Source organism: Brachionichthys hirsutus, unplaced genomic scaffold, assembly GCF_040956055.1.
Source record: "Brachionichthys hirsutus isolate HB-005 unplaced genomic scaffold, CSIRO-AGI_Bhir_v1 contig_1482, whole genome shotgun sequence".
Lineage (NCBI taxonomy): Eukaryota > Metazoa > Chordata > Actinopteri > Lophiiformes > Brachionichthyidae > Brachionichthys > Brachionichthys hirsutus.
Window position 1 is genome coordinate 12,556 of NW_027180638.1, and position 25,207 is coordinate 37,762.

Consider the following 25,207-nt stretch of genomic DNA (forward strand, 5'->3'; position numbering starts at 1 on the left):
AAATGTATCCATGGGAAGGATGGATAGTTTTCCACATGTGGACAGTGAGTGTGACAGCAGTGTGGCTGGGAGAGATGGAGGGGTGAGGCTGTTCCTGTTTTTCTGCTGTTATTACAGCAAAGGTTAAGCCTCCAGATGACCGGCTGCTGACTTGCTGATGGAGAGAAAACACAATTGTTCACCGGTCACATGTGTCATAATAAAGAGACACCAAACCCTTTGTAATGAGGATTATGTGTCTTTTCCACTGTTTCATTTCTCCGCTCTATGACATTATTGTGCGCTCGGGGCTCGGAGAGCCTGCGTGTGTCTCTCCCATCCTGTCTCTCTTTGCTGGATTGCACACATGGGCCAACTACCTTGACTTTCCACTTTGTACTTTAAGATTTTTTACTGGTCAGCGTGGATACAGAGCACCATTGGCCAAAGCCTGTAAAACTAACACAAGCATGTTTCATTGCACTACAAGGCGTGAACTAATAGAGTCGCAGTGTTTGGCAGCCGAGGAAACTGGAAGTGAACTGTCGGGCCTCTACTAATCGCAGCAGATAATTATTTTTTGCTTTCACTCAGAAGTCAGATGTTTGTTAAACTTGGTGTTTAGGGTTTTTATGGGTTGGACAGATGGAGGCCGTTGGTGGAGCCTTTTAAACAGCCTGCAAAGCTGTTTACTGGTCAGCATATTAATTAGTTTTATTTGCTCCTGCAAGCTGAATGAAGTCAAATGAAATAGCAACATCCATCCATTCATCCATCTTCCACCACTTATACGGGGCCGGGTTTGTCTCAACAGGGATTTTCAGATTTTCCTGTCCCCAGCCACCTCCTCCAGCTCTTCGGGGGGGGGGGGGGGGGGGGGTGTTCAGCTGTACCTGTACCGTTGGGACATGCCCAGAAGACCTCCCCAGGGAGATGTCCAGGAGGCATCCAAAATAGATGCCCTAGCCACCTCAGCTGACTCCTCTCGATGTGGAGGAACAGCAGCTCTCTTATGGTGCGCCCACCGACCCTGCAGAGGAAACTCATTTCGACCACGGGTGAGAATAGAGCAGGAATGCAGATTGACCGGTGAAGAGTTTTGTCTTTCATCTCAGCTCCTTCTTCACCACGACAGACCAAGATACTTAAACTCCTCCACTTGAGGCAAAGGCAAAGAAATGAAGGCAACTACTACAGGATGAGACTTCATGACTCAGCCACATCTTTAAATGCAAATAAGAATGTTCTAATATATTAATTTTATTGATGAATACCGTACTTAATAAAAGTGTTTAATAGATAATTATTTTAACAATTTGGCTATCTTCAACCTTCGTAGGCAGGGTGGGGGCACATTTCTAAGACACATGCATCAATCTAGTTACTTTGAAAGTAATACAAAGGCTAACTTATAAGTAACAGCAATAAACAAGAAATAAAATTGAAAGCATAAAAAAAAAAGATGAATTCATTTGTTTGTTAACTTGTGGCGACTAAACATTCCAGCAGCTTGCTCTCACTTTGTTTTTACCGGCGTGATAGCTCTGCTTCAGTCTCTCCGTGAAGCTCCCGACACTTGTTGCTTATTTCCTGATGTGTCTCATGCAGATGTTAGAGGGCACGCTGGATGAGAGGTTGTGTTTGACACCCTGGGAATTAGACCCAGCTGGAAAGAGAAAGCTTTGAGTAAAAGAAAGAACATTATAGATTCAGTGAGAGAGACACTCAAAGCTTTTAATTCATTCATAGTGCAGTGAGAGTTGCCAAATATTAAGTGCCAGCATAGATTTGTTGGGCCCCTGGGGGCCCGTCAGACTCTCCGCTGCTTTAATGTTGTTGTTGATTCATTTTTCCCGTCCCACTGCTTTCCTCTCTCTCTACCTTTTTCTGCCAATTTACAGTCAGTATCCATCTGGTTGTATAATCACATGTAACACAGATGATTATAGATGTGTGCCTGTGTTTGGAACAAAGTGACACTGGGTGTAAATGCAAAGTGAATACTGGCGCAAGCACTGAAATAAGGCTTGGCTGTGTGGAGAGGAAACATTAAGTGTTGAACTGCACAGCAAACAGCAGAAACGGCAAACGTTACAGTCACATTGTAATTTTACAGCCTGTTTTATTATCGCTCGTGGCTTTCATGTAAGAGTGAGGCAATCAGTGCGGCTGAAGCTCAGGAATCCGAATGAACTTTGAAGTACACGTTTGTGTAATTTGCTTTCTTGCACGCCAGGCAAGTTAATTGTGGGGGGATTGGTGGACATAGCGAAGTCCACAAAGCCTGCTGAGTTGTCAGAGGTGTTTGCAGGCTGTCGGAGGACCGCAGCTGCAGAGATTATGGGAGTTGGAGCTACAGCAAAGAGAAGAAAAGAATGCCAGTGAACCTTGAACAGTCCTGACAGTCAAAGCTGTTGGCTCTCTGAATAACCTTGTTCCTCTGTGCTCACCAGAAACTGATAAATAAGGTGACGCTTGTCTCAGTGTCGTTCAAGTCGCTGCTTCAGCTGACAAAACCTCTCTGACTTAAGAGGCTTTTAGTAGCGTGGGATTGAAGCTATGGCAAATATTTGGACCTAAATAATGAATACTAGGTAAGTTCTGTTAGTAGAGGTTAGTGGCTATAGCTCAAAGGACCAAATTAGGTCAACCATTTTCAAAATTGTGATAAAGTCACATAAACAGCAGACCAGATGCCATCACTGCTACATGTCACACCTCTTTTGTCCATTGAATACCTGCATTCTATCGATAGAAAAACTACAAACTATAGAGAGAACCAAAAAAAAGAAGGAGAAAAAAAAAGTTATTTTATTTTATTTTGCGTATGGCATCGAAACATTGGCTCTGAGGGACAGGAGGCGGAGCTAGAAGTGGCGGATATGAAGATGCTGAGTTTCTCCTTGGGACTGACCAGGTTGGATAGGATTAGAAACGAGACAATAAGAGGGACAGTGAAGGTTAGACGTTTTGGAGACAAGGTCAGAGAGGACAGGCTTCGATGGTTTGGACATGTCCAGAGGAGAGACAGGGACTATATCGGTAGAAGGATGCTGAGGATGGAACTGCCAGGGAACAGGGCTAGAGGTCGACCCAGGAGAAGATACATGGATGTAGTGAGGGAGGACATGAGAGTGGCTGGTGTTGGGGAGGACGATGCAAAGGACAGGGTGAAGTGGAGGACGTTGATTTGCTGTGGCGACCCCTGACGGGACAAGCCGAAAGTCCAGTAGTAGTAGTAGTAGTTCTATCTACAGACATTTTCCAACAGCCTATCAAATTAATAACAAAAAAATAAAATTTTTTATTTAAAGTGAGATGTGCATTGTGCCCCTGGGTGAACAAACTATGGTAAGTAAAAATCAACTTAAGGTTAAACTTAAGGCGAGGCTGAAAAACAGAATCTTCCTGCTGATTTAAAAGCAATTGACCACCAATCCTGCAGAATGTGGCTAGTCTGTGCCCACACCTATCAGCGATGTAGTGACTTTCTGAGTACACCTGGGGGGGGGGGGGGGGGGTGTCACAATTATTATAAAAAAAAATTTCTTGGCAGATGAATTTTGAAGCGATAGTGTCCAGCATTCTTTTATGTTGCCGTTCTTTTTTGCGGTTGGACAGTGTCGGTGTTTCTCAGAAACAGACAGATCATTGAGTGTGTGGTCCTGCTAGTGTACTTCTTCAACACCCTGAGAAGCATAAAATGGCCCTCAGTGGACCATATATCCACACCGCCTATCACTCCATTACCAGCCACACCGCTTGACTCAGACCAATGTGCAAAACAGCTGTGGAAAAGGCCTAATACCTTCTCTTTAATAGAGTCCCCTTAGAAATGTTTTTCCCCACTCTCTCCATTTTTTTATCAGAAATACAGAAATACCCACCCACCTCTGTCATGTAAGATTGGTTTCTCTCCAAGTATGACATGATGGAGATCATCTGGATTGAATTAGGGCGTGGCACCCTGTGGAGATCGAGTTGATGGGAATGCCATTGCTGAATCGATAAAGTCTTGTTAGCGGTTCAGACTCACAGCGTGCAACAAACACTCGGGTAGTTCAGTCGGCTGTGGTCTTCAGAATCAGAGAGAACCTACTTCACAATGATGTCGCACCATTTTCCTTAAAATAAGCCCTGTCTTCCCCCCTTCCCACCCCACACCAGCTCCTGTTTCTGGTATGTTACTAGCAAAACACATGTCGCACAAATTTCAGCACCATTGAAATGCTCTCTGCTGCTATGATTCTGTCCAAAAAAGCAGCAGCTTCAGTGCTTCTGGACTTATTGCAGTAGCTAAATCTGTTACATGAGAGACACAACCTAAATTATGCAATATGTAATGGAGCTTTCTTCTTCCAAACTATTAATAATTAAACCACAATTTAATATTTTTTATTTATTTTTATTTTTTACATGTGCACAGAAGTTGATGTGTAGAAATCTATTTTTGTTAGGCCTGAATAAATTCTTCAACGTCTAACACGCTCATCAATCTCATTCAGCAAAGGCAATAGAAGCAGTTTTGGAGCCACATGCTACACAGCATGTGATAAGGAAATTGATTTTAATTTGTTGCACATTACAGAAGGTAAAAGTTTTAAGATTCCTAGTAATGAAAAATAATGAACAGCATCAGTAAATAAAAGAGCAAAGAGTCTGACCTGTAACCATCTCAGAAGTGGGAAATAACACGGAGCATCTCAGCTACTTCATGTCAGGGAGGACGTCATGCAGTGAAGGAAGGACAGTTAGGAGTCCCTAATCAGGACGGCGGTACTGTAATGCAACAAGATCATCCACTGTGATCACCCGCAGCAGACCTGTGGGGCAGCAGACCTGCGGGGCATCAGACCTGCGGGGCATCAGACCTGCGGGGCATCAGACCTGCGGGGCATCAAACCTGTGGGGCATCAGACCTGCGGGGCATCAAACCTGTGGGGCATCAGACCTGCGGGGCAACAGACCTGTGGGGCATCAGACCTGCGGGGCAACAGACCTGCGGGGCATCAGACCTGTGAGGCATCAGGGTCCCATTATAAATTAAAAAGAACATCGCATGAAGCTGTCTGAAAACACACTGTTCATGTAGACTCATTGATTATACTTCAAATGGGATTACCAGAGTCTAGGTTTCTCAGAGGAAATGGAGTATTATAAAAAAAATATTGGATTTAATGTTTGACATTCATTCATTCATTTATTCATTCATTCATTCATCCTCTTCCGGTTTTCCTCTGTGCGGGTCTCGGGAGTTGCTGGAGCCTTTACCAGCTTACTATGGGCGAGAGGCGGGGTACACCCTGAATGCGTCGCCAGCGCATTGCAGGGACACACAGAGACAGACAACCATTCACGCACACACTCACACACTATGTACAATTTAGAGTCACCAATTCACCTACGTTGCATGTTTTTGGAGGTGGGAGGAAACCGGAGAACCCGGAGAGAACCTATGCGAACACCGGGAATCGGAAAATGATGCAGGGGAGTGAGGTCCAGTGGAACGGCGCCGTGTTACTGTTTGAGAGAAGAATGCTGAAGGTATTTGCGGCTCATCGCTCAGTCTTTTCCTGCTTCAACACAGATTGTTTCCACTTGTCCTCCTGGAGCTGCATCTGTAATATCTTTTGAATGACATATGCTCTTTTCCTCATGGGTGATTAATTATGAAAAGATTTCCATGTTCCGTGTTAATCTTCAGCCATGTGCTTTCGTCTCCCAATCAACCATAGTACATTTGAATTTCCAAATAAAGGGTGACACCTGCATTAACAATGCTCTCCCTGGCTGCCTCTGCACCTCTGGATCTTCGCATCGGGAAGATCTCTTCTATCTTAACCCACCAGAGCTAAATTATAGCAGATTTTTGGTCCTTGTAACCGTTTATCCATGCAGACATAAACGCATCGCTGAAATAGCTGACATTTTCCTGAAGACTTGTTTGATTATGTGAGAAAAGTCTAATGAGAGACATCAGGCTTGTTTTCCATTTCTTCTTGTGCATGTCAAACAGTCCCAGGACCCATCAGGCTTGTTCTCCCAGACAGTCTTTGATGCTGGTGCAGAGCAATCAGACTAATAGGCCATGGCAACACTAATGAAACATTTTAAAAGGAGAAAAACATAGGCTTGAGGAACTGAATCAATATCATTAATCACAGGCAGGAATCTGCTATTAATGGTGTCTGTTTTCTATTAGGAGTTGAACATGGACGTCTAGGGGATGGGGCTCATCAGGCTGGCGCTGTGACCCCAGTTGTCCTCTGCATGACCAAGCAGAGTCAGCTGTGCGTGCTGCCGAGATCGCAGATGTCACTCCCTCGTAATACAAGACATCTTGATCTATCAAGGCTACAGCGCACGCCTGCAGCAGAGCCGAGACAGTTTGTGAAACAGAGGAGTGTTAAAGGCAGCCCCTTTGCTTTTGTATCAGGAGCAGGTGGTGCGTGTCGTCCTTTGTTTTAGACGCAGCAGAGACGCTGAAGGGCAGACGATAGAGTCTATCAAAAAACAGACATTTATCATCCTTCTGAAGCTCAAGGCTTTTTCACTTGATTATCTTTCTTTCTTCGTGTCTTTTGCTGATGTGCAGCGGCCCCTCATCTAAAATCTCTCGGTGGTTGTTTCTGCTCCTCCCCTTCCTGCTGTGTGTGGCCCTGCGATGAACTGGCGGCTTGTCCAGGGTGTACCCCTCCTCTTGCCTGTAGACTGCTGGGATAGACTCTAGTAGATCCCACAACCCAGATTAAGCGGTTAAGAAAATGAATGAATGAATGAATGAATGAATGTTATTTATTCTTTAAAAGCTATTACAATGTAATAAAGCAGCAACATCATGAGATGCTTTCGCCTGCATTAGCTTCAAACTGTAAAATAAAGTCAGTCTCATAAAGTCTCATAGTCAGTGGAGGAGCTGAACACAAATGTTTTTAAACACCTTGTGCGGTGGTCTCTTGATCATTATTTGAGCAGTTTGAAAATAAAGTTGGGGCCCCTCCTTGGATCTGGTCCATCCTGACTGCAGATCAGTGCAACTTGTCGTGCTTGAACTGTTAATGGCTTCAGGGAGGCCAAAAGAATCAGTGGAAAAACCTCGTAAGCCACTGTCCTCCACTCTGTTCTTTCTTAGCGGTCTGTTTGTTGTTAACACTGGCCAGGTAACCGATACTCGGCTTTTGTTAGAGCTGTTTCCTTGATAGCAGCTTGAAGTTGTTGCTTTGAGCTACGCCATTACTGCAGTGAGGGTGGGACAAAACAGTAAACGGGCACAGCACGAAACCAAAACCAAGTCCGATGAGTTGAAAGATGCTAAGAAGCTCTGAAAAGCAGCGGTGAATTGCAGACTCCAGTGTTTGCCTGTTTTTTAGTGATTCCCATCACACACAGAAGTCATGTGATCCATTGAAAGCAAAATGTAAATTACATTAATGTTGATTATACCATCCTCAGTATCATTTTACAACAAGTTATTCTAAGCACCAGATCTTGGAGTATGATAATTGCAAAAAATTAAAACTCATGATCAATAAAAGGGCAACAGTTGAGCACTGGTCCAAACCAGATCATAAAGTCAGCTTGATTCCCAGTTGCACAACGGACTGCAGCGGCTGTCCACCAGTGGCCGTCCGTCCGTCCACCAGCAGACAGACATCCCACAAAGACCCCGCTTCACCAAAGGGAACTACCTCAAGTGGAAAGTTTGTCATGTTAATGTGCTCAGGGACTGCAGGGAGAAGCACGAAGGCTAAATAGTTAGGCTGTCGTCCCAGCTCATAGCTTCAGCGCTGTTGCTGTTAGGCACTGCGTCTGCTACTTGCCAGAGGGGTGGGAAGAGGGAGTGGGGTACACAGGAGTAGTATGAACCCGCTCCCTCTCCTCTCCTCCATCTGCAATCCCTGACTTTGATGTAGCACTGCTGGTTATGCCATATTTTTCTTGGCTACTGACTTCGAATGGAAAATACAATGTAACAAAGTTCTCGTTGCTTCCCAACTGCATATATTGAACTTTTTTTTATGTGACTTTAAAAGATGCAGGAACTATTTGGAGGTGACACTGGGACTTTAATTCCACCCTAATCCCAAACTCAACACAGAGCTCTTTTGATAATGAAAAGTCTCTTCCACACTCTTTGACACTGGAGCTCTCCTTTGTGTGGCAGTAGTGACATCATCACCACAAGATGTGCCCATTATCAGCCACCTGATGACACGTGGGCCAGTTGAATTTGTTGTCATGGGAAGGAAACACTGCTCTATACACAATGCACATCTTTGCAGAGGAATATTCATTTTACTTTCGCAAAAATGCAATACATCATAAATAAGATGTGTACTAAATCTATATCTGATTTCAATCAAATAATCACACACAATAAGAGTATTTCTATTTAGACATTTTTAAAAGTGATCTTATGCAATGGAGGTGCGAGTGTAGATGTAAATTATAGTCTGGGAATGAATGCATGTGTCTGCACAGGGAATATTTGGGATATTATAGAATGGATGAGGACTAGCATTCATTCCAAGACCCCATGGATTCCATCTAAGGTTCTATTTGGACCAATGGGATTGCCTTTCCAGGCAGCTGTCGGGCTGGCCAGTGGCTCCTGACAGCAGTGGGATTGTAAGGCTGGATCTAACACAGGGGAAGCGGAGCCACTTGCCAGGGTTTACATGACACTGCCAATGGAAAGACGGAGCGTTTAAAACACATTAGTGGAAAGACCTTCAATGAAACCAATTTTCCTCTGCTGATAAAATAAGATGATGACAATAAAACCTCTTTACACTCATTAAATGATGATTCATGAGGCAATGTTGGGTCGCTGTGGTACAGACTGAGATACACTGACAGTCATTCTACAGGTTTCCATAATGATGGTGCAGACAAGTTATGGTCCCCAGTGAATTCATCATGTTGCTTTTAGTTAACCTTCCATCATTCTAGGATCATCATGAAATATCTTCGGAACCTTTGGATGGATTGCCATGAAATCCATCGGTCCATCCATTTTTTTATGCTTATCAGAGATTAGGGTTAGGGTCATTTTGGCCAATCGTCTCTCCAGCAACATTGTTTAGTTCTTTGTGGGGGACCCTAATGTATTCCCAGCAATGGCTCCAGCGAGTTCCTGGACTACCTGGGTCTCAACCCATTTCAGCTTGACAGGAAAACCAAAGGGAGGCACCCTGCAGGTATCCTATCAGATGCCTGAACTACTTGAGCTGCCTTCTTTCAAAGTGAAGGAGCGAGGGCTCCAATCAAAACTCCCTTGATGTTCTGAGGACGAGTTCAGACACCATATATCCTCCTGGGACGCAGCCCGCCAGTTAGCATGTCATCGACAGAGGACATGCTAACTGGCTGGGTCTCAGGAGGATATTGCAAACTAGTTTTGGCCACTTCTATCTATAGATCTAATCTTATTTTTTGGGTCACAACCCAGAGCTCATGACAATAGGTAACGGTTGGATGTAGATACTTGTGAGAGCTTCTCCACATGATGGTATGATGTCTGTCTGTCTATATAAGATATTGTTTTTAAATATCAATAAGTTTGATTGTCCTAAATATGGTTCACAACTCAGTACACAGTGGTAAGAGCTCTGGCTGCATACCAACTCTTTCCACCAGCATACACAATCTATTCAGCGCTTTAACCCCTATGTCAGCTCCCCACTCGTTCACAAATCTCTTTTACTAATATGCTTTGTTGCTTCTCACTCGCGTGACTCCTCAGTCATTTCATCCTTTTCTCCATCCCTCACCCTCCCACATGCATCCATTTCTGTTCTATTTATTCCACTCAAGTCAAGTCTCAGGCCGACTCCCTGCCCTGTGTGTTAAACTGGAGCGTGGAAACAGATTCCCATAAGTACCTGGTCTGGAATGTCTTTCACAATGATTACTCCAGACCCCTTTCCACACAGAACCGGGAAAACAGTCAACCTAAACTCACATTTTCAGATGGAAAGAAAGACAAAAAAGCAGCCATAAAAGCCATTATTGCAACCTCTGAAATGTAAAGTATTTTCACTGATAGCGTCTAGCTCTGTGCTCAAAGCATTTGTCAGGATTTGTATTTATGTAATCGTGTATGGTTCAAGTAGCAGGCTTTTTTTACATGACCCATCTCTAATAGAGCTGCACACACGTTACACCGTAGGGCTGACATTTCAGTTATAATCAGAATCCAATGAGGCCTTCAACTGTATCCCTGGCTATATTCCCTGCTGCACCATCAGTGGCTAATCTGTACTCTGTGGCTGCATGTTTTTGTACTTATTATTGTTGTTACGTTTTCTTACTTGCTCTATCTCAAATACCTTTTATAAAAGCGGGAGAAAAAAGTCTGATTTTCCTTCGCCTACTTGAATTCATATCATTCAGCAGTAAATGCTTCATGAGTGTGCTGTTGTTGTGGTGTGAGTGCAGCATCTCAGATCAGTGTGATCTGATGGAGGCTGGAGGTCAACATGAAGCAAATGGCATCCTAGCCTGTGAGTTGATAGACTTTGCAGCGGCCCCCAGTGTCTAGTGCTGTCTCTTCCTTTCCCCCTGCCTCTGTTTGCACCCCATCAGCACTTCTTATGAAACCACTTCATTTTTGCTTGGCCTAACAACACATGTAAACAATCATATTTCTGGAGACCTCAGGTAATGAAAATTAGTTTTAGTGAAAGGATTTTTCTTTTGTTCTACTGAGGAGAAAAGGGTCGTCTCCATCTGTATTTTCCATATCGTTTAGCCAGTCGTCAAGCGTTAGTTCAGTTTACACAGACCAAAGGTGGAGGTTTCACTTTCAAAAGGGCCCTTGAAAGGAACAAAGCTGCCACTAATGCCCTTTTTGATGTTCTAACCACAAATAGTAGCTGTCTTATTTTCCCACTTGGCAAAATGAAGTTAATCTATTTGATGACAAGTGCAGAGATTAAAAAAAAAGATAAAGATTAATTGTTGGTTTAGTTTAGATCCTGTCTGCGTGTCTGTATCGAGGCAACGGCATGAGCTCTATGCAGGTTCTTATGTCATAATACAGAAATAACACACACACACACACAGAGTTAAATCAAATTTATTAAAACACATATAGCCCTTCTTCATGGTAGGGCTATTGCAGCGGCCCTGATTGTTGAAGACACACAGATCTCCACCCTTGAGCAGATTTATTTTCACACATGCTGGGAGAGGTGTCTGCAATTCCTCCCCGCCCTGTCATTGTTAGTTCTACTGTTAAGTGTGAATATGAGCAGAGGCCAGGCAGAAATGTCTTCTTGTTTAAGGGCTTCTCTCGCTCTGTTGAGTGCCAAAACAATGGTTTTCCAGACATCTGTAGCGCACCATGTCCATCTGTAGGGAGAGAACCAGACCTGTGGTCATCTTTGGAATCAGAACATTTCACTGTGTGAGGCAAAAAGAGACAGAAAAGGTGTCCAGCGTAACTTATTCATTCATGCATAATGCACCAAAACAAGTTTCTAGACAGTTCTCAGGGCAATGTATTGATGTTAATAGGTTAATGGTAGAATGCATTAAGTCTATTTCTGTGTTGTATTACCGGTAAGTCAAAATTAAAATGACTTGTGTGACCATGTTCTCTGAAGCCAAAGCTGTGTTTTCTATTGCTGGTCTGTCTCTCTAATTACTCCTATGCCCATGTCTGATTTTTACACACACACACAAACACACCGTTTGTCTAAATGTGGGCAACAGCGAGTCTGTGATCACCTGGCCGAACACCAATGACAATATATTAAGAGGAAAGCAGACTTTCCAGTATGTGTTGGGAATAACATGGTGACATTCCCATCCAGACACCGAATCACACATTGAATGAAATTAAGATTCTATCAGATTAAATTCTGCTTCATCTTGCAGTATTGCAAAAAAAAAAAAACAAGAGAGAAAATTTTATTTTGCAAACATGCAAAACAAACAATACCTCAGTCCCACTTCTTCACTCACACACAGTGCATGCATCAGCCTTGGTGCTCCATCACTTGCATGAATGAAATGAATGAATCACCCTCCGAAGTGCTCAGCATCATTGGCATTCCCTGAACCAGTTGTGACTGCAGAACACAACTGCATGACATGAGGGGTCTCAGGGGTCAAATGAAATGCACACTCTAAGTGCCACTTCATCTTCAAGGCATAAGAGTGAAGAGCAGCTCAAGAACAATCTCAAATAACTCTGGATTGTTTCAACCATTGTACTCCCTTCTCCGGTTAATACGCTTGCATTGTGGTACTTTTTCAAACTGGGGCCTTTTGGCACTTTTCTGCAGCCATGCACAACTTCTCTTCAACGTGGATCTCGTCTAGTCTGTTTATATGGTAATATAAATTTAAAGTATTTGATAATACTGTACTATTGCCAACATACCCCACTCACAGACATCTCTGAGAGAAGTCTGCCTCAACCTGCTAATAGGAGCTGTTTGTGTCTTTCTCTCACTGACCCGGGGGGGGGGGGGGTTTCATTAAGAGCTTGTTACTGTTTTGTTTGTCACAGCGGCTTCGTAGTGGATGAGGATTGCTGCTTTGCTGACGGATGGACGGCCGCTCCCTGATTCCGGTGATCAGTCGAATGAGGGAAGAAGAAGAGCTGTCATCACCCAGACTCCGACACCATTGCACAAAGAGAGAGAGGGGGGGGGGGGGGGGGTGCAAAGAGAACAGGAACTGGGTGGAAATCCAGCAGCAGATGATGTGTTGAAGTGGGAGAAGATTTCAGGGAAAGGAACAGGCCTAAAGAAAGAGCGGAGAGAACATATGTGATGGAGGAGAGGAGGTCAGCAATGGGCGCAGCTCAGTCTGCATTACGTAAAAAGAAGAGATCAGGCGGTTCTGCGAAACACACGAAGCCTCGCGACACAACCTATGATTAGTCCTGCTGCTCTGCTAGAGGTGACAGTTAAATAAATGCCCCAGAGACTGGAGGGTCTCATGACATGATGACAAGTTCCACTGCATTCTGTAATGCTTGGTTGTTGCGCATCGTGCCGGACAGTCACGCAAACGAATGATGGCATGCCATAAAACCTCTGGATAAAAGGAGTAAATGAGTGAAGGAGCATCTCTCTGAAGGGATGGATGAGGAGTTACTGCATGGGACATATTAAAGATGACAATCAGAAACCGGTGCTGATGATGACATCAGTCCGGCTGGTCTTCCTGGCATTAGATCAGTTTGTTTGTGTTTGACAGACAAAAATAACTGTCAGCTATAAAAGAACGTATTTGCTCAAACATGTCCTATGACCAGTCTGCTGATTGGAAACCGTGATGTTTACTCAGTCAATAAAACTCAACAACCAATAGCTTTTAATGCAAATGTTAAAACCTTAATGATGAGTTCACATTAACCCAGATGACCAAAGAGAAATAGCAAAATGTGTGTTGTAGTCTGACAGCACAGTCTGACAGCGCCTCCTGTTGGCCAGCGCATAAATGTGTTTTTTTTCCTCTCTTTTCTTTTACCCTTTAATTCTAACCTGCAGGATACAGCTTGAGAAAATCAGGAAACAATTGTCTGCTTTAATTATTGTATTTGTATTGTATCTTTCAGCACATCAACTCTATAAAAATTTGGTGAACCCAAAATGATTATGTTAGGCAGAGCTAAGTTCAGGGGAACCATGCACTGGACACACAGTCCTAATTATAATTCAAAAACCAGGTAAGATTTGTAAATGTTCATGGCTTCAAAGAATCAGGATCAGTTTATTGTCTTTCTCAATGAGGGTTCACAGACTAGGATTTTTTCTCGGTGGTCGTGCAACATGTAACAGTAATGACAATAATAAATGCAAGCTAAATAAGTGATGTATAAATCACAGTATCACAAAAAATGATTCTACCAGAAGAAACTTTTTGTAAAAGAAAATTGTAACCCAAGAATGATTCTTCCTACTTCCTATGGTATGAATGTAGACAGATAAATATCAAGTAAATGAAAGAAATACCTTGTTCTTGTTGAAAAAGACAGCTGATAAATATACCCATGAATAATATCTGTTCAATAACTTGGAAATGAATCCATGAGTACGTCTGCATATGCTCAGCAAAAAGTAATTGCATACTTATACTCAAACATATATAATATAATTTAATATCTAATAGTTACTAAGTTATAATATATTATTATTCTGATACTGAAAGCACTGATTCCTTCCAGGACACCGGTCTGAAAACTGGAGCCTGTTAAATCGCTCACCGATGTCACTGATGGATAAGATACAGGAATAATAGTCGAGCGCAGAGCAGCGCAGCGGCTCGTTGAAATATGGCTCTCTCCAGGGGGTTGCGATGCTGTCAGCGGGTCTTCTCTTGGATACCTGTCCTCATAATAACCTCCGTGGTGCTGTGGTCATATTATGCCTACGTCTTTGAGCTCTGTCTTTGTGAGTACGACAAATCACAATGTCGCCTGTTGTTATTGTTGCCGGTTTAACTGCGGACATCGCAGATTGCCGCACAGCGGTGTTGACCAAAAAAAAAAAAAAAGGTTGCAGAACTAGCAAGAGGAGCTAGCAAAACAAAGCGGAAGTTGCGAAGGCAGTGCGCCTTTTATTTGGACTAAATAACGTTTGAAAGGTGCCAGTAAATGATATTTTTCATTGATGCTTGCTTTTAGAGGTCAGTTCATACAAAGACCGGCCCGTTTTACCGCAGCCTGTAATCGGGCTCGTTGTGTTAGCCCGCATGTGTTGATTTAAAATGTTCGCCACATTGTTGTTCTTCCCTGGAAACCGGCGTTTACCGTCGATTCCTTTTTTTGTATTTTTTGCAGTTACAATCAACAACACATTCGAGAAAGGTGAGCTACACTTGTAAATCGTCTTCCGCATGCCGCGCGCGTTGATAAACAGTGCGTGCATTCTGTTTGTTTTGTCAACAATGCTGTTATTGTTCCTCCAGTGGCTTATCTACTGGTGTTTCATGTTTGCTTTGTGATGTTCTGCTGGACTTACTGGAAGTCCATATTTACCCCTCCGGCCTCACCATGCAAAAAGGTAAAATGGAACTGCTTCCTGTGACAGGCTGAACAGAAAGGTGCACAATAAGTGCATTATGTAGACCCAAATGTGCTGCTCGTCACGGTGGACGTGTGTGTTCTAGTTTCAGCTCTCCTACTCAGACAAGCAAAGATATGATTTGGAAGAAAGGTCGGACGACCAGAAACAAATACTCTTTGAGATTGCAAAGACGCTGCCCATCGTTACTCGAGCGCAATCTGGAGGTACATGCTGTCCTGTAAAGGCAATTCATATATGTTATGATACACGAGTTAATATTATATAAAATCATATCTGAAAGCCAGGTTAATCGCTCATCAAGCACATGATTGTCATTCCCAGCCACAATAATCAGTCGGTGTATCTCTTTCATTAGTGCTGATGGGTATTACTAGCCTATTAGCTAGCCTTACTACGTTAAGGCTAGTCTCTGCTCGCGTATCACTCATTCATCTGAACCATCTTCATTTCTCAGCTATCAGGTTCTGTGACCGCTGCCAGGTCCTGAAGCCTGACCGCTGTCACCATTGCTCAGTATGTGAAACGTAAGTCACTCTTTGCTCCTCCACTACATGCAAAACACTTTATTTCTCCCCCAATTTAAAAAGCAAGCGTTTTGAGAGACTACTCACAGCACGGGGATATTAGCTGAAATAATTAGAAGGTGTTGCTTCGTTGGCCTCTCAGGATCAGTATGTTAATGATCGGGTCAGAGCTGAGGTCTACCAGAAAGACGACATTTTGATAATACTGTACTATTGAACGTATTATTGACACAGTTGCTATCTTGTCATGAGGACGTGCATAAACGCATGTTTTTCCTTTTAAAGATGTGTATTGAAGATGGATCATCACTGTCCCTGGTAAGTAACGCCGTGGCTGCATTTCCCTCCTGATGCAGTAATTTTGTTCTGATATTAGACTTTCATTTTGTTTTAGGGTGAACAACTGCGTGGGCTTTTCCAACTACAAGTTCTTCCTGCTTTTCCTCACCTACTCTATGTTGTACTGCATATACGTTGCAGCAACAGTCTTTCAGTATTTCCTCAAATTCTGGGTGGTGAGTGTCATTATTGTGAATTATCTAATGATTGAGTGTGACTTCCACAAAGTCACCAGCATTGCCTATTTACAACAATAGAGAGCCTTTTTCACAAGTTGTATCTTTTTAAGTTCCTGCTTTTCTCGGGGTTCGACTTCTCTTGTTTCTCTCTCCCAGGGGGACTTGCCAAACGGGCGTGCAAAGTTCCACGTCCTCTTCCTCATGTTTGTGGCACTCATGTTCTTCGTCAGTCTCATGTTTCTCTTTGGCTATCACTGCTGGTTGGTGGCCAAAAACAGATCCACCTTAGGTGAGGGTTTATCAGGGAGACCCCCGGCTTTCTTCTTATTGGGCTAATCTCTCACGTCCTAAATTACATTTCAGTTATTTTCTAGGGGAAGTGTTGTGTTGTGAATATGTTTCCTTTGTACAAGTAGATGTAGAAATTGGAAGCATCCCCTGTTTTTGATTTTCAGAGGCCTTCTCAGCGCCAGTTTTTGTCACTGGACCAGACAGAAATGGCTTCAACGTTGGTTTACACAGAAACCTGGAGCAGGTTTTTGGAGAGAATCGCAGATTGTGGTACATTCCTGTCTTTACGAGGTCAGTAAGATGCATAATTGTTTGAGTGTCTTTTCTCTTTCCAGTTTTTCATGATTGGTTCGTTGTCTTGTATTTGAAATGCACCTTGGTAATTTATAGATTTAGCTCTAATCTTTAATTATCTGAATGATTCTATAATATAGTTTCAAAGGCAAGATATTATGGATCTTTCTAACTTTCTGAGGGGGAGTTGATGAACATTTAGTGGCTTTATTAACATTATTGGTCCGCGTCTCGTAACCTGCTTCCGTCCTCTTTTTTATGAAATGAACATGTCAGCCAAGGGAATGGCCACTACTTCCCGCTGAAGAATCTGAGCGCCGAGTCCCACGACCCGTTATTGGCTCATGAGAATATGTGGGAGGAGTCAGAGGAAGGCTCTGAGCAAGAAAGCCTGGGTGAATCACTTCAATTTTGCTATAACCAGATCTATATGTCCACTATAGATAAAATATAACACATATACCATAAAAAGTTGTGTATACATTTTATTGGCACAACCAAAACTGGATTTTATTGTTCATTTTTGGTTTCTTGTCTTTCCTCTAAACGTTCTGTTTTTCTGCACAAACAATACTTTCCCAAATACCCCAAAAATGTGAAATTGTACCCACTTTAAACTGAAATATAATCAGTAAGGTTAATTTAAAAAAAGTATAAATTCTAAGTCTCTTGTTTGTTGTCTCTTGTGTTCTTCCTAAATACTGTAGTTAAATCAGAATAAATCTGATCTGACTCTCCATCACACTCCGAACTGGAGCTTTTACTGCCTTTGTTGCGTTTTATTTTTTTTTATTGTCAAATAATATCACCTGGTTTAATTTGTAGTCACTTTATTTCTACAAGTTACTAAAAAAAATCACCATCTAGCGGCCACTGTGATGACGCACTTCCAATCTAACAAGCAACAATGCTCTCTCCATTGCTGTGTTTGTAATGCATCTATAATATTGTGCTACCATCTGGTGGTCGTGTGTAATATAATGTCACAAATCATTATGTGAACAGAATCTCTGATGAGCTCTCCAGTAAACATGCTGACATGTGTTTTCCCTCTTTCTTTCCAGTTGAGGACCAAGACCCTTCGGTTTCACTTGAGATGGAGTAGTAATTGTAAGGACTATTTAAACACAAGGCAAATGCATTCCAAATCGTGGGGACGTTCAGTGAAACACTGAAGGGGGGCCAAAGACCTGCGTTTGGATTTACATGACCACTTTTACATGTGCGTGTTTTACAGAATGATGAGGAACTCCGTGAACGACCAGTAATGTCACGCCTCCTCGCTTGTTAAAAAACAGTATTTAGTTTAATTCAGAAAAAAAAGTCAAATATTAACTCACGCCGACATTAGTAAAGTGTTGTATATTTATGTACAATTTTAACATTTTGTACTTTACTCGAGTCCATTTTCTGTTCATTTATGCTTTATGTTCCACCATGTGTTGGTGGAAAATATTATTCTTACTCCACGACATTGATTTTGGTGACTTCATTTAATTCACAGATTGTGATTGAGTATAGCTAATTTGTCGAGTTGATGAAATTGAAAATAAATAACATTCAAAGGTATTCTTGTATATTAAGCTACCCAGCAGTTTAAAAATAATTAGTTCCATCTTTACCACCGGCAACTTGAACAGATTGTCCCATTTCAGCAGATTCATATTAGTGGGTCATTCTGCACTTTTTGATTTGTTACTTTAAGTGTACTGTATTTCAATGCTAATACTTTTGTACTTTTACATGACATTACGGTTTTGAATGCAGGACTTTTTCCTTGCAGCAGGGTATTTTTACACTGTAGTACTGCTCGTTTTTTTCTTCTACCACCACTCCACAGAATGCTATTTACTGTACAGTGGGCCACATCCCGGCACTGGCCTCTGAGGGATTACAAATTGCCGTTAACTGGGAAGTCTCTGTCCAGCACTGCATTTACTGATATTTTATACGCCTCTCGGTGCTGGACCGAGAATCTGTGACTTAGCGCTTGCCTTATTAATATATTTATTCCTGTGTTTGTGGGAGTCCATTTCTCCAGAGAATGTATCCAGCACCTTGTTTGTGAATGGCCATCAGTTTGGCCACCTATTTACGAAAGAACCTGTCATATTCTAATACAGCTACTAATAACAAGTAATACAGTAATACCTTTTGAGTTATGAACTCGGCCCAGGAACGAATTAAACTCGTAGGTCAAGGTATTACTGTACAAACAGTCATTTGAAACTTTGCTTCACTGCTGCAGCTTATGTTTAACGACTGCTGAAATTCTAACCAGAGCGGTTATTGGAAACATATTTTTTTTACGTTTGTGCCACATGAGGATACTGCACATCGTAATTGTCTGATGCAGTGGTCATCTTGGTATATTTATAACATGTCGTGACTTATAACTGTGGCGTACTGTGCTAGGAGAGGTCTATTCGTCTGCATGAACATGCAGATATCTACATGTATGTCCAGACTGATCTTCATCCACTGGCTGGTTGAGGTCAACAGTTCCCCGCAGTATGATGATCTACATTTATATATTCTGGAATTTGTAATCCCAGTGAAATGGATCCTCATCAACTGTTGAAACATTTTTTTTATTTATTAATTTGCCCATTTATTCAGTAAGAGGTCAAAGTTGGACTTTTTTCACATCCTAATAAAAATCCTATTTAATGAGATCTGATTTTCTGTAATGTCGGGGAGGCCAAATAAACAAGTCCATGGCTGTGAAGTTTGTATCATGACATACACAACTGATTAACTGTCGTTTTTATCTGAGGTATAATTCCGTGTTTAATGTAGGAAACATTGGAGAAGATGTGGATGTTGAGCGTCTCCTCATGCAGACTTGAGTCCATTAATCATAATGTTCCAGCTATCTTCCTGTCTCGTTTACTTATTCCTAACTGCGGCAGACGGTGTCTGTATGTTCAGCTCAAGTGACAAATTAAACTACCGAAGCAATTTACATCCATCAAAGAGCACCGTATTTATAAAATATGATCTTCAGCCCAGTTTGCAGACTGGAGTTCAATACTGCCACAGTACATCTTGGAGATAAATAAATACGAGTATGTGATTGTGGCACTTATTTTTCCGAACCACCCACAGTATTGACACAGTTTCAGTTGCCGTTCTGAAATACAACAAATATAAATTCTTTATTTCCCCATCAGTTGTCACATGCAAAAGAAAACGATCCAAGTTTAACGCTCCCTGATTCCGTCTCGATTTCTTTCTTGGACATGATGTATACACAGCAAAAACATAAATACAGTCAATTAAAATAATTGTCACCATTGGTATAGGAACTTTGGGGCTAAAATAACAGCGATCGGCACAAAGAGAACATTATATAAATTTAACAAGATAAAATATGACTCGGATCTTGTTCCTCAGGTTGTCTTCAGTTTAATCGGTGCCAAAGTACCGCTGCCCAAAGTGTGTCGGAGCCACCGAATTAACCTCTGTTGTCAAGATGGTGATATCTGGGAACTCCTGGATTATAGATTTGGCTCCTAGGAGAAAAGAAAGGCTTTGCATGTTGGACGATGTACTGAAAATATTCAATATACTGCTGCTGACACAAATTAGGTACTCTTCTGTGTTAAGTTCCATACATATAATGTAGTTCTGACATTAATGAACCCCCCCCCCAAAAAAAAGGAAGAAAACCATGTAGACTTTCCATGAAATAACATTTTCAACTTGCTGATCAGATGTTCTTAATAAGCTAAATCAAAGTGAGACCAAGTTCAGATCATGCTCAGCGTCGCTGTGTATACAAACAGCAGATCACTTATTCCTCTTCACATGCCAACAGCTCGTCTCGAGGTTGATGAGAACGGAAAGTCTGTGGGGGAAGCGCTTATAAAACTTCACGGTGACAATATCCTACGCATTTAATTATTGCTTTTATGGAAATCGGCTCAAAGGGTGAACAAGAAGGCAAAACTAAACAAATGAAGATGCTAATTTGATAACATTTGCAAACTGACTTGTCCTAAACCAGAAGGATCCCGGATAATCCCATAATGTAGAGTGTTTACATTTACAATATTTAAGGAGGTATTCATCCAAGACAAAAACATTATTTGCTATTTTGGGAACTAACTGAAGTAGACAGCTGAGCCTCTGAATAATATTGTGCTTATGAGCAGTATATCATATAACAGAGTGCTACAACAGGAACAGGGATGGACTGGAGGCTGAAATGTAAGCGCCGGCTCAGCTCCGTTTGCAGCAAGCTGGTGGTTTACCGTGAGGCGTGGAGAAGAGGCTGAGGAGGATAATGTGTCTGGGCTGGACTCCATGCTCTAGCAGAACCCTCACTGCCTCAATCACAGTGTTCCCTGTACCTGCAGACATAGAAAATTAAAGGTTTGTTCCTTTTACAGGATGAAAAATGCCCTGATGTCCCCAATGCTAGCGTCTAAAACGGGAACCGCGATGATTAACCTGTTGGCGAGTCATTTGTTCCACCACTCTGACATAGAAGCCCCAAGGTCAAAGCGCTCCAGCTGTGTGGCATTGCTGCTTGCATCATTAACAAGCAGGGACCCATCAGTTCTGAGTGCAGTGGGTGCACACCCACATTTATAGACATAAGAGTGCAACACCAGTCTTTCCCCTTTTAAAGCTCATCAACAAAACACTTTGCAATCCACCAAAAATAATAAAATAAAATAAAACTTACTGTGACCTCCACTGCTTTCATCATTGCTGCTCAAACTAGTGCTTTTCCTTTCAGAATCCAGAAATTGATTTTTTTTTTGGGGTTGAGATAAGGACTCAATTTAAACTGTGTTTTTTTTTTTAAAAGAGGTCTGAGTTGTTTTTCAATTTGGTATTTCAGTTTCTTTCTTAAATGACATTTGCTGGACTGACTGTAGGCCAAAGGCTCACTGCACAAATTAAAAACAAAATGCATTTTATTTATAATACAATTAGACATAACTATGAGAGATAAGACTGGCTTTAACTTAGTCACAAATGTCTGTAGAATTTCTGAATGCATGTTTACAACTGTGGGCCTAAAACTACTGCCCCTAAGAACATTTTTCAAATAACAATTCCTCTGGTCTCAAAGATACAGCCAACAAATTTGAAGTCTATCGGAAGTTGAGAAACTCAGAGAAGAGATGGATATTACATTTTTAAATAAAACATACCATCCACCCTGGGAGCTGTGATATATATATTTTTTAAATGAGCATGAACATGCTGCTTTGTGACATTAGGAAACCAGGGCTATTAAGATACTATTTTTTGCTGGCCCTCATTATGCTATTCAGCAGCTTGGTGGCTATCTCAAAGGCAGTGTATAATTTCCTTCATGAAAGCTATAATTATTAGAACAGCGTGAATGTGCCGCTATGATGGGGAAATGCAGACGTGGTGGTGTAGGACAAAATGAATAAATACATGCTACCGCTTTCCGTTTCCACAAAAATAGATGCGCTCCCGAGGGCAGTAAATTGGAGTCATCAGCAAGATAAACTGTCCCCCTCGGTGACTTACTAAGGATCGGGTACATGAGCAGCACTTTTCTTCTGTACACATCTGGAGGGAATTTGGCGTAGTAGACTTTGGCTTTCTGTGTCTCCTCGTCGCTCTGGATGAGGATCTTGCCGATCCGAATGGAGCGGCAACAGTCACGGAGACCCTGCTCCATGGCCTCCCCTGTGTGGGGACACAGCAGGGACTGAAATGTTGTCTTTTTAATGAACCCGTCGGCAGTGATTGTCAAAGGCTTTCACACGATGTGTTTGTAGGACTATCAATGACATGGATCATGTCTCGCCAGTGTTCACACATCACTTGTTTGAGACAGGAATCAGCACTGAAAATCAAAAAAACACAAACATTTAATAATAAATAAAAAATGTATCGTGCTGAACACAGACAAAACCATCAAATGCCACTTTTATGAGTATATATGAAACCCTAGATGTCAATCAAAATGCAACTGTGTCAATTTTCCCTGCACAATTACAGGTAATTGTTATTAACAATTGCCTTCCCATACATTTAAGCTCAACACACGGTGCCCTCAAGGCCTAGTAATGAGTCATTTTACATCCAGAGGACATGCTGGGGGGGCACCATGCAGATAAATAATAACATGCATTATAGCCTGGATCGGACAATCTCAATTCTTTTTTTTTTTAATGTCTGCTTTTCAAAGATGTTGTCATGACAACATTAAGTAAGACCTCAATGCAGCCCAACATGTCGATTAGCAATTGACTTAGATGTGTGATGCAGTATTCGAGCGACACTATGTACTCATCTTTCTACATTTCATGCGCAAGTTTTCTGGTCATAGAAGAACGAAAAAAATCTTTTTTGCAATTACTGCATTATTAAATGAGAAAAAAGATGAAAGGAGAGAAACACTGACTGCATTACTTTCATAGATGATGCTTTGAAAAGGTACAGTATTTTCACCCTCTCAAGGTCCCATATTCTACAAAATCTTTTGGTATTTGTCGACAGCTCATCAAAAGCATAAAATTCAGAGCCAGAAAAGAAGGATAAAAATTTGCAGAACAGAATGTACAGCATAAAGGTGAATTCTATGTGCATGGAAGTCAGGATACATACAGGTGCAAAAGAAAAGACTTGAGTTTCGTCAGTGAGCGACAGCAGCTGCGACTTACCGCTCCTCATTATACTGACTCCACAGTTGCCTCTTTCAAACTTGACACCTTCATACTTGTGCCCTGAGTGAAAGAATGAAATGGGTAAATTCAGAAATATAGCTGTTCTGAGCAAATCAGTTCGAGGTCAAATATGGGAGCCATTTATTTTTGGATTTATATTATCATAATTGTTCCATTTGTTCCAGAGGGCTCTTATAGGTTGGAGCAAAGAGTTCAAAAGGTAAACCTGAACTTTTTTTTTTTTTTAGAGTAAAAGTTGCTTGCCTGTTGGTGTGGTCACAGTGCACTCTGAATAGGGGAGCTGATTTAAGCCCTCTTCAACGACTAGTCTGATCTGTTGTTGGAGAGAGAGAGAAAGCTTAGAGCCGGTGGTTTATAACCACACAGAAGTACACATGGGCCAAAATCTTACCAGTCGATCAGCACAAAACACAAAGTCTCCTCTGCTTGTCGTCCTGAAGCAATGGATATAAACATTTAGTTAAACAGCTTAAACTTTACTTACATTAAAAGAGGGAATCAGCAAACCCACATTCTATTTCTGGTTATGTGCCTAATTTCTCATCACACATGGAGTTGGGATACAAAATTATTCAACCCCCATTGCATATTAGATTGATTGTCAAAATGCACTGTTTATCAGCAGTTTGCAATACTTACAAAATATATACTACAAAAACAGTTTAAAAAGCTCAACAAAACTGATTATCAGCCGTTTCACTCACGACAAAATTCTTTTACACGTTTTCAGAAGGTCATTGCAGCAAAACAATTTCTATAAAATGCTAGAGATGCTTGTCCTTAAGGGGTTGAATCACTCTGACGCTGCATGAGACAGGAAAGGCAGCAACTGGTGTTGTATTTGGGGGGGGGGGGGGGGGGGGCAGTTACAACAGTACAACTACTGCATTAAACACTTCTTGCGTGATTGTGATTATTGCTGGACATAATACACCATGGAAGTTGAATTATAAATGTATGGCACTGCCCAATACCGACCACTTCTTTCAATTGTTTTACTTTACTGCATGGGAGTACTTTAAATGTATTTCTTAGATGTGTACCATTATATATATATATATATATATATATATAAAAAAAACTGACATTTTATCTTCCCATGTTTTATTGGACTGGAATCCACGCTCCAATCAATCAGGTGGGTGGATAATGTCAGACACATTGACATGTGACAACCAAAGACAGCTTAGATGCCCTTGTGATGACCTACAATAATGTAACATTTGAAGTATAACATCCTTCATGTTTCCTCTCAACACCTCTGGGTTCGTGGATGCGTGAACATGGCGGAGCGGGGGACTCACTTGTCTCTGATTATTGTCTGTAACTCCCGGATCTGGTCGTTCAGCGGAAGCAGTTTGAGCTGCGGCCCCAGGCTGACCGGCTCTAGGGCGGCATCGGTCGGCTCAGCGTCGGCCAGCAGCACCGCCGGCACGCTGTCGCTGCTGTTCGCAAACCGCACCTGCTTCATCGGATGCTCTTGCCCACTGTTGACATTGCTCAGTTGCTGATTGTGACATGGCATCCTGAGGAAGAGGTGAAGGGTCTTCCCTTGAAGCTGAAGCTGAAGCCAGGTGGCGTTTCCCGACCGAGCGACCCAACTTACTCGACGTTTGCCTGTCCGACAAAGGAGACAGCGTGTCGTTACTTTAGCATCCACCGCGGCTATCGCGTGAAATTATCCCCTTCACGACGCTAACACACATTTACAACACCCAACAACGCTGCATCTTAATCAAAGAAACGGCTGTTAAAGCGACACAAACGTGTCGAGTCGCAGCTACTTACTTGCTAGCCTTGACAGTGACACTGACAGCGTTGCCGAAGACCGGATATGACGTTGCCGGCGCGTTCGCCCTCCTTCCTGCATC

At 42.1% G+C, this 25,207-nt stretch overlaps 2 protein-coding genes across 3 annotated transcripts; one reads left to right on the top strand and one right to left on the bottom strand.

Annotated features, from left to right (window-relative positions):
- Positions 1–14,272: 14,272 nt before the first annotated feature.
- On the top strand, positions 14,273–19,675 carry LOC137916263 (palmitoyltransferase ZDHHC15B-like). The gene is made up of 11 exons (XM_068759341.1): positions 14,273–14,390; positions 14,780–14,806; positions 14,908–15,002; positions 15,109–15,229; positions 15,481–15,550; positions 15,836–15,868; positions 15,945–16,065; positions 16,225–16,357; positions 16,524–16,650; positions 16,930–17,048; positions 17,718–19,675. The coding sequence occupies exons 1-11, from the start codon at positions 14,273–14,275 to the stop codon at positions 17,756–17,758; spliced, it is 1,005 nt and encodes a 334-aa protein (XP_068615442.1). The 3' UTR covers positions 17,759–19,675.
- A 109-nt stretch (positions 19,676–19,784) lies between these two features.
- On the bottom strand, positions 19,785–25,146 carry LOC137916265 (uracil phosphoribosyltransferase homolog). Of its 2 annotated transcripts, none has more exons than XM_068759342.1 (8): positions 25,125–25,146; positions 24,641–24,953; positions 23,728–23,770; positions 23,580–23,649; positions 23,313–23,375; positions 22,171–22,332; positions 20,910–21,008; positions 19,785–20,168 (listed from the first exon to the last, which is right to left on the bottom strand). In XM_068759342.1, exons 2-8 carry the CDS (start codon positions 24,859–24,861, stop codon positions 20,062–20,064), a joined length of 765 nt encoding a protein of 254 aa, XP_068615443.1. In that variant the 5' UTR covers positions 24,862–24,953; positions 25,125–25,146; the 3' UTR covers positions 19,785–20,061. The 2 variants fall into 2 exon arrangements, with proteins under 2 accessions (XP_068615443.1, XP_068615444.1); XM_068759343.1 differs by having other exon boundaries at positions 24,641–24,862; positions 25,125–25,133.
- Positions 25,147–25,207: the final 61 nt, after the last annotated feature.

Bases quoted from the DNA above. Each gene is read 5' to 3' on its own strand.
- LOC137916263 (XM_068759341.1), top strand. From the start codon at position 14,273: ATGGCTCTCTCCAGGGGGTTGCGATGCTGTCAGCGGGTCTTCTCTTGG. The intron at 14,807-14,907 runs GTGAGCTACACT...TTGTTCCTCCAG, and splicing joins CAACAACACATTCGAGAAAG to TGGCTTATCTACTGGTGTTT. The intron at 15,003-15,108 runs GTAAAATGGAAC...TGTGTGTTCTAG, and splicing joins CGGCCTCACCATGCAAAAAG to TTTCAGCTCTCCTACTCAGA.
- LOC137916265 (XM_068759342.1), bottom strand. From the start codon at position 24,861: ATGCCATGTCACAATCAGCAACTGAGCAATGTCAACAGTGGGCAAGAG. The intron at 23,650-23,727 runs GTAAGATTTTGG...CTCCAACAACAG, and splicing joins TGTTTTGTGCTGATCGACTG to ATCAGACTAGTCGTTGAAGA. The intron at 21,009-22,170 runs GTAAGTCACCGA...CTATGTCTGCAG, and splicing joins GCTCATGTACCCGATCCTTA to GTACAGGGAACACTGTGATT.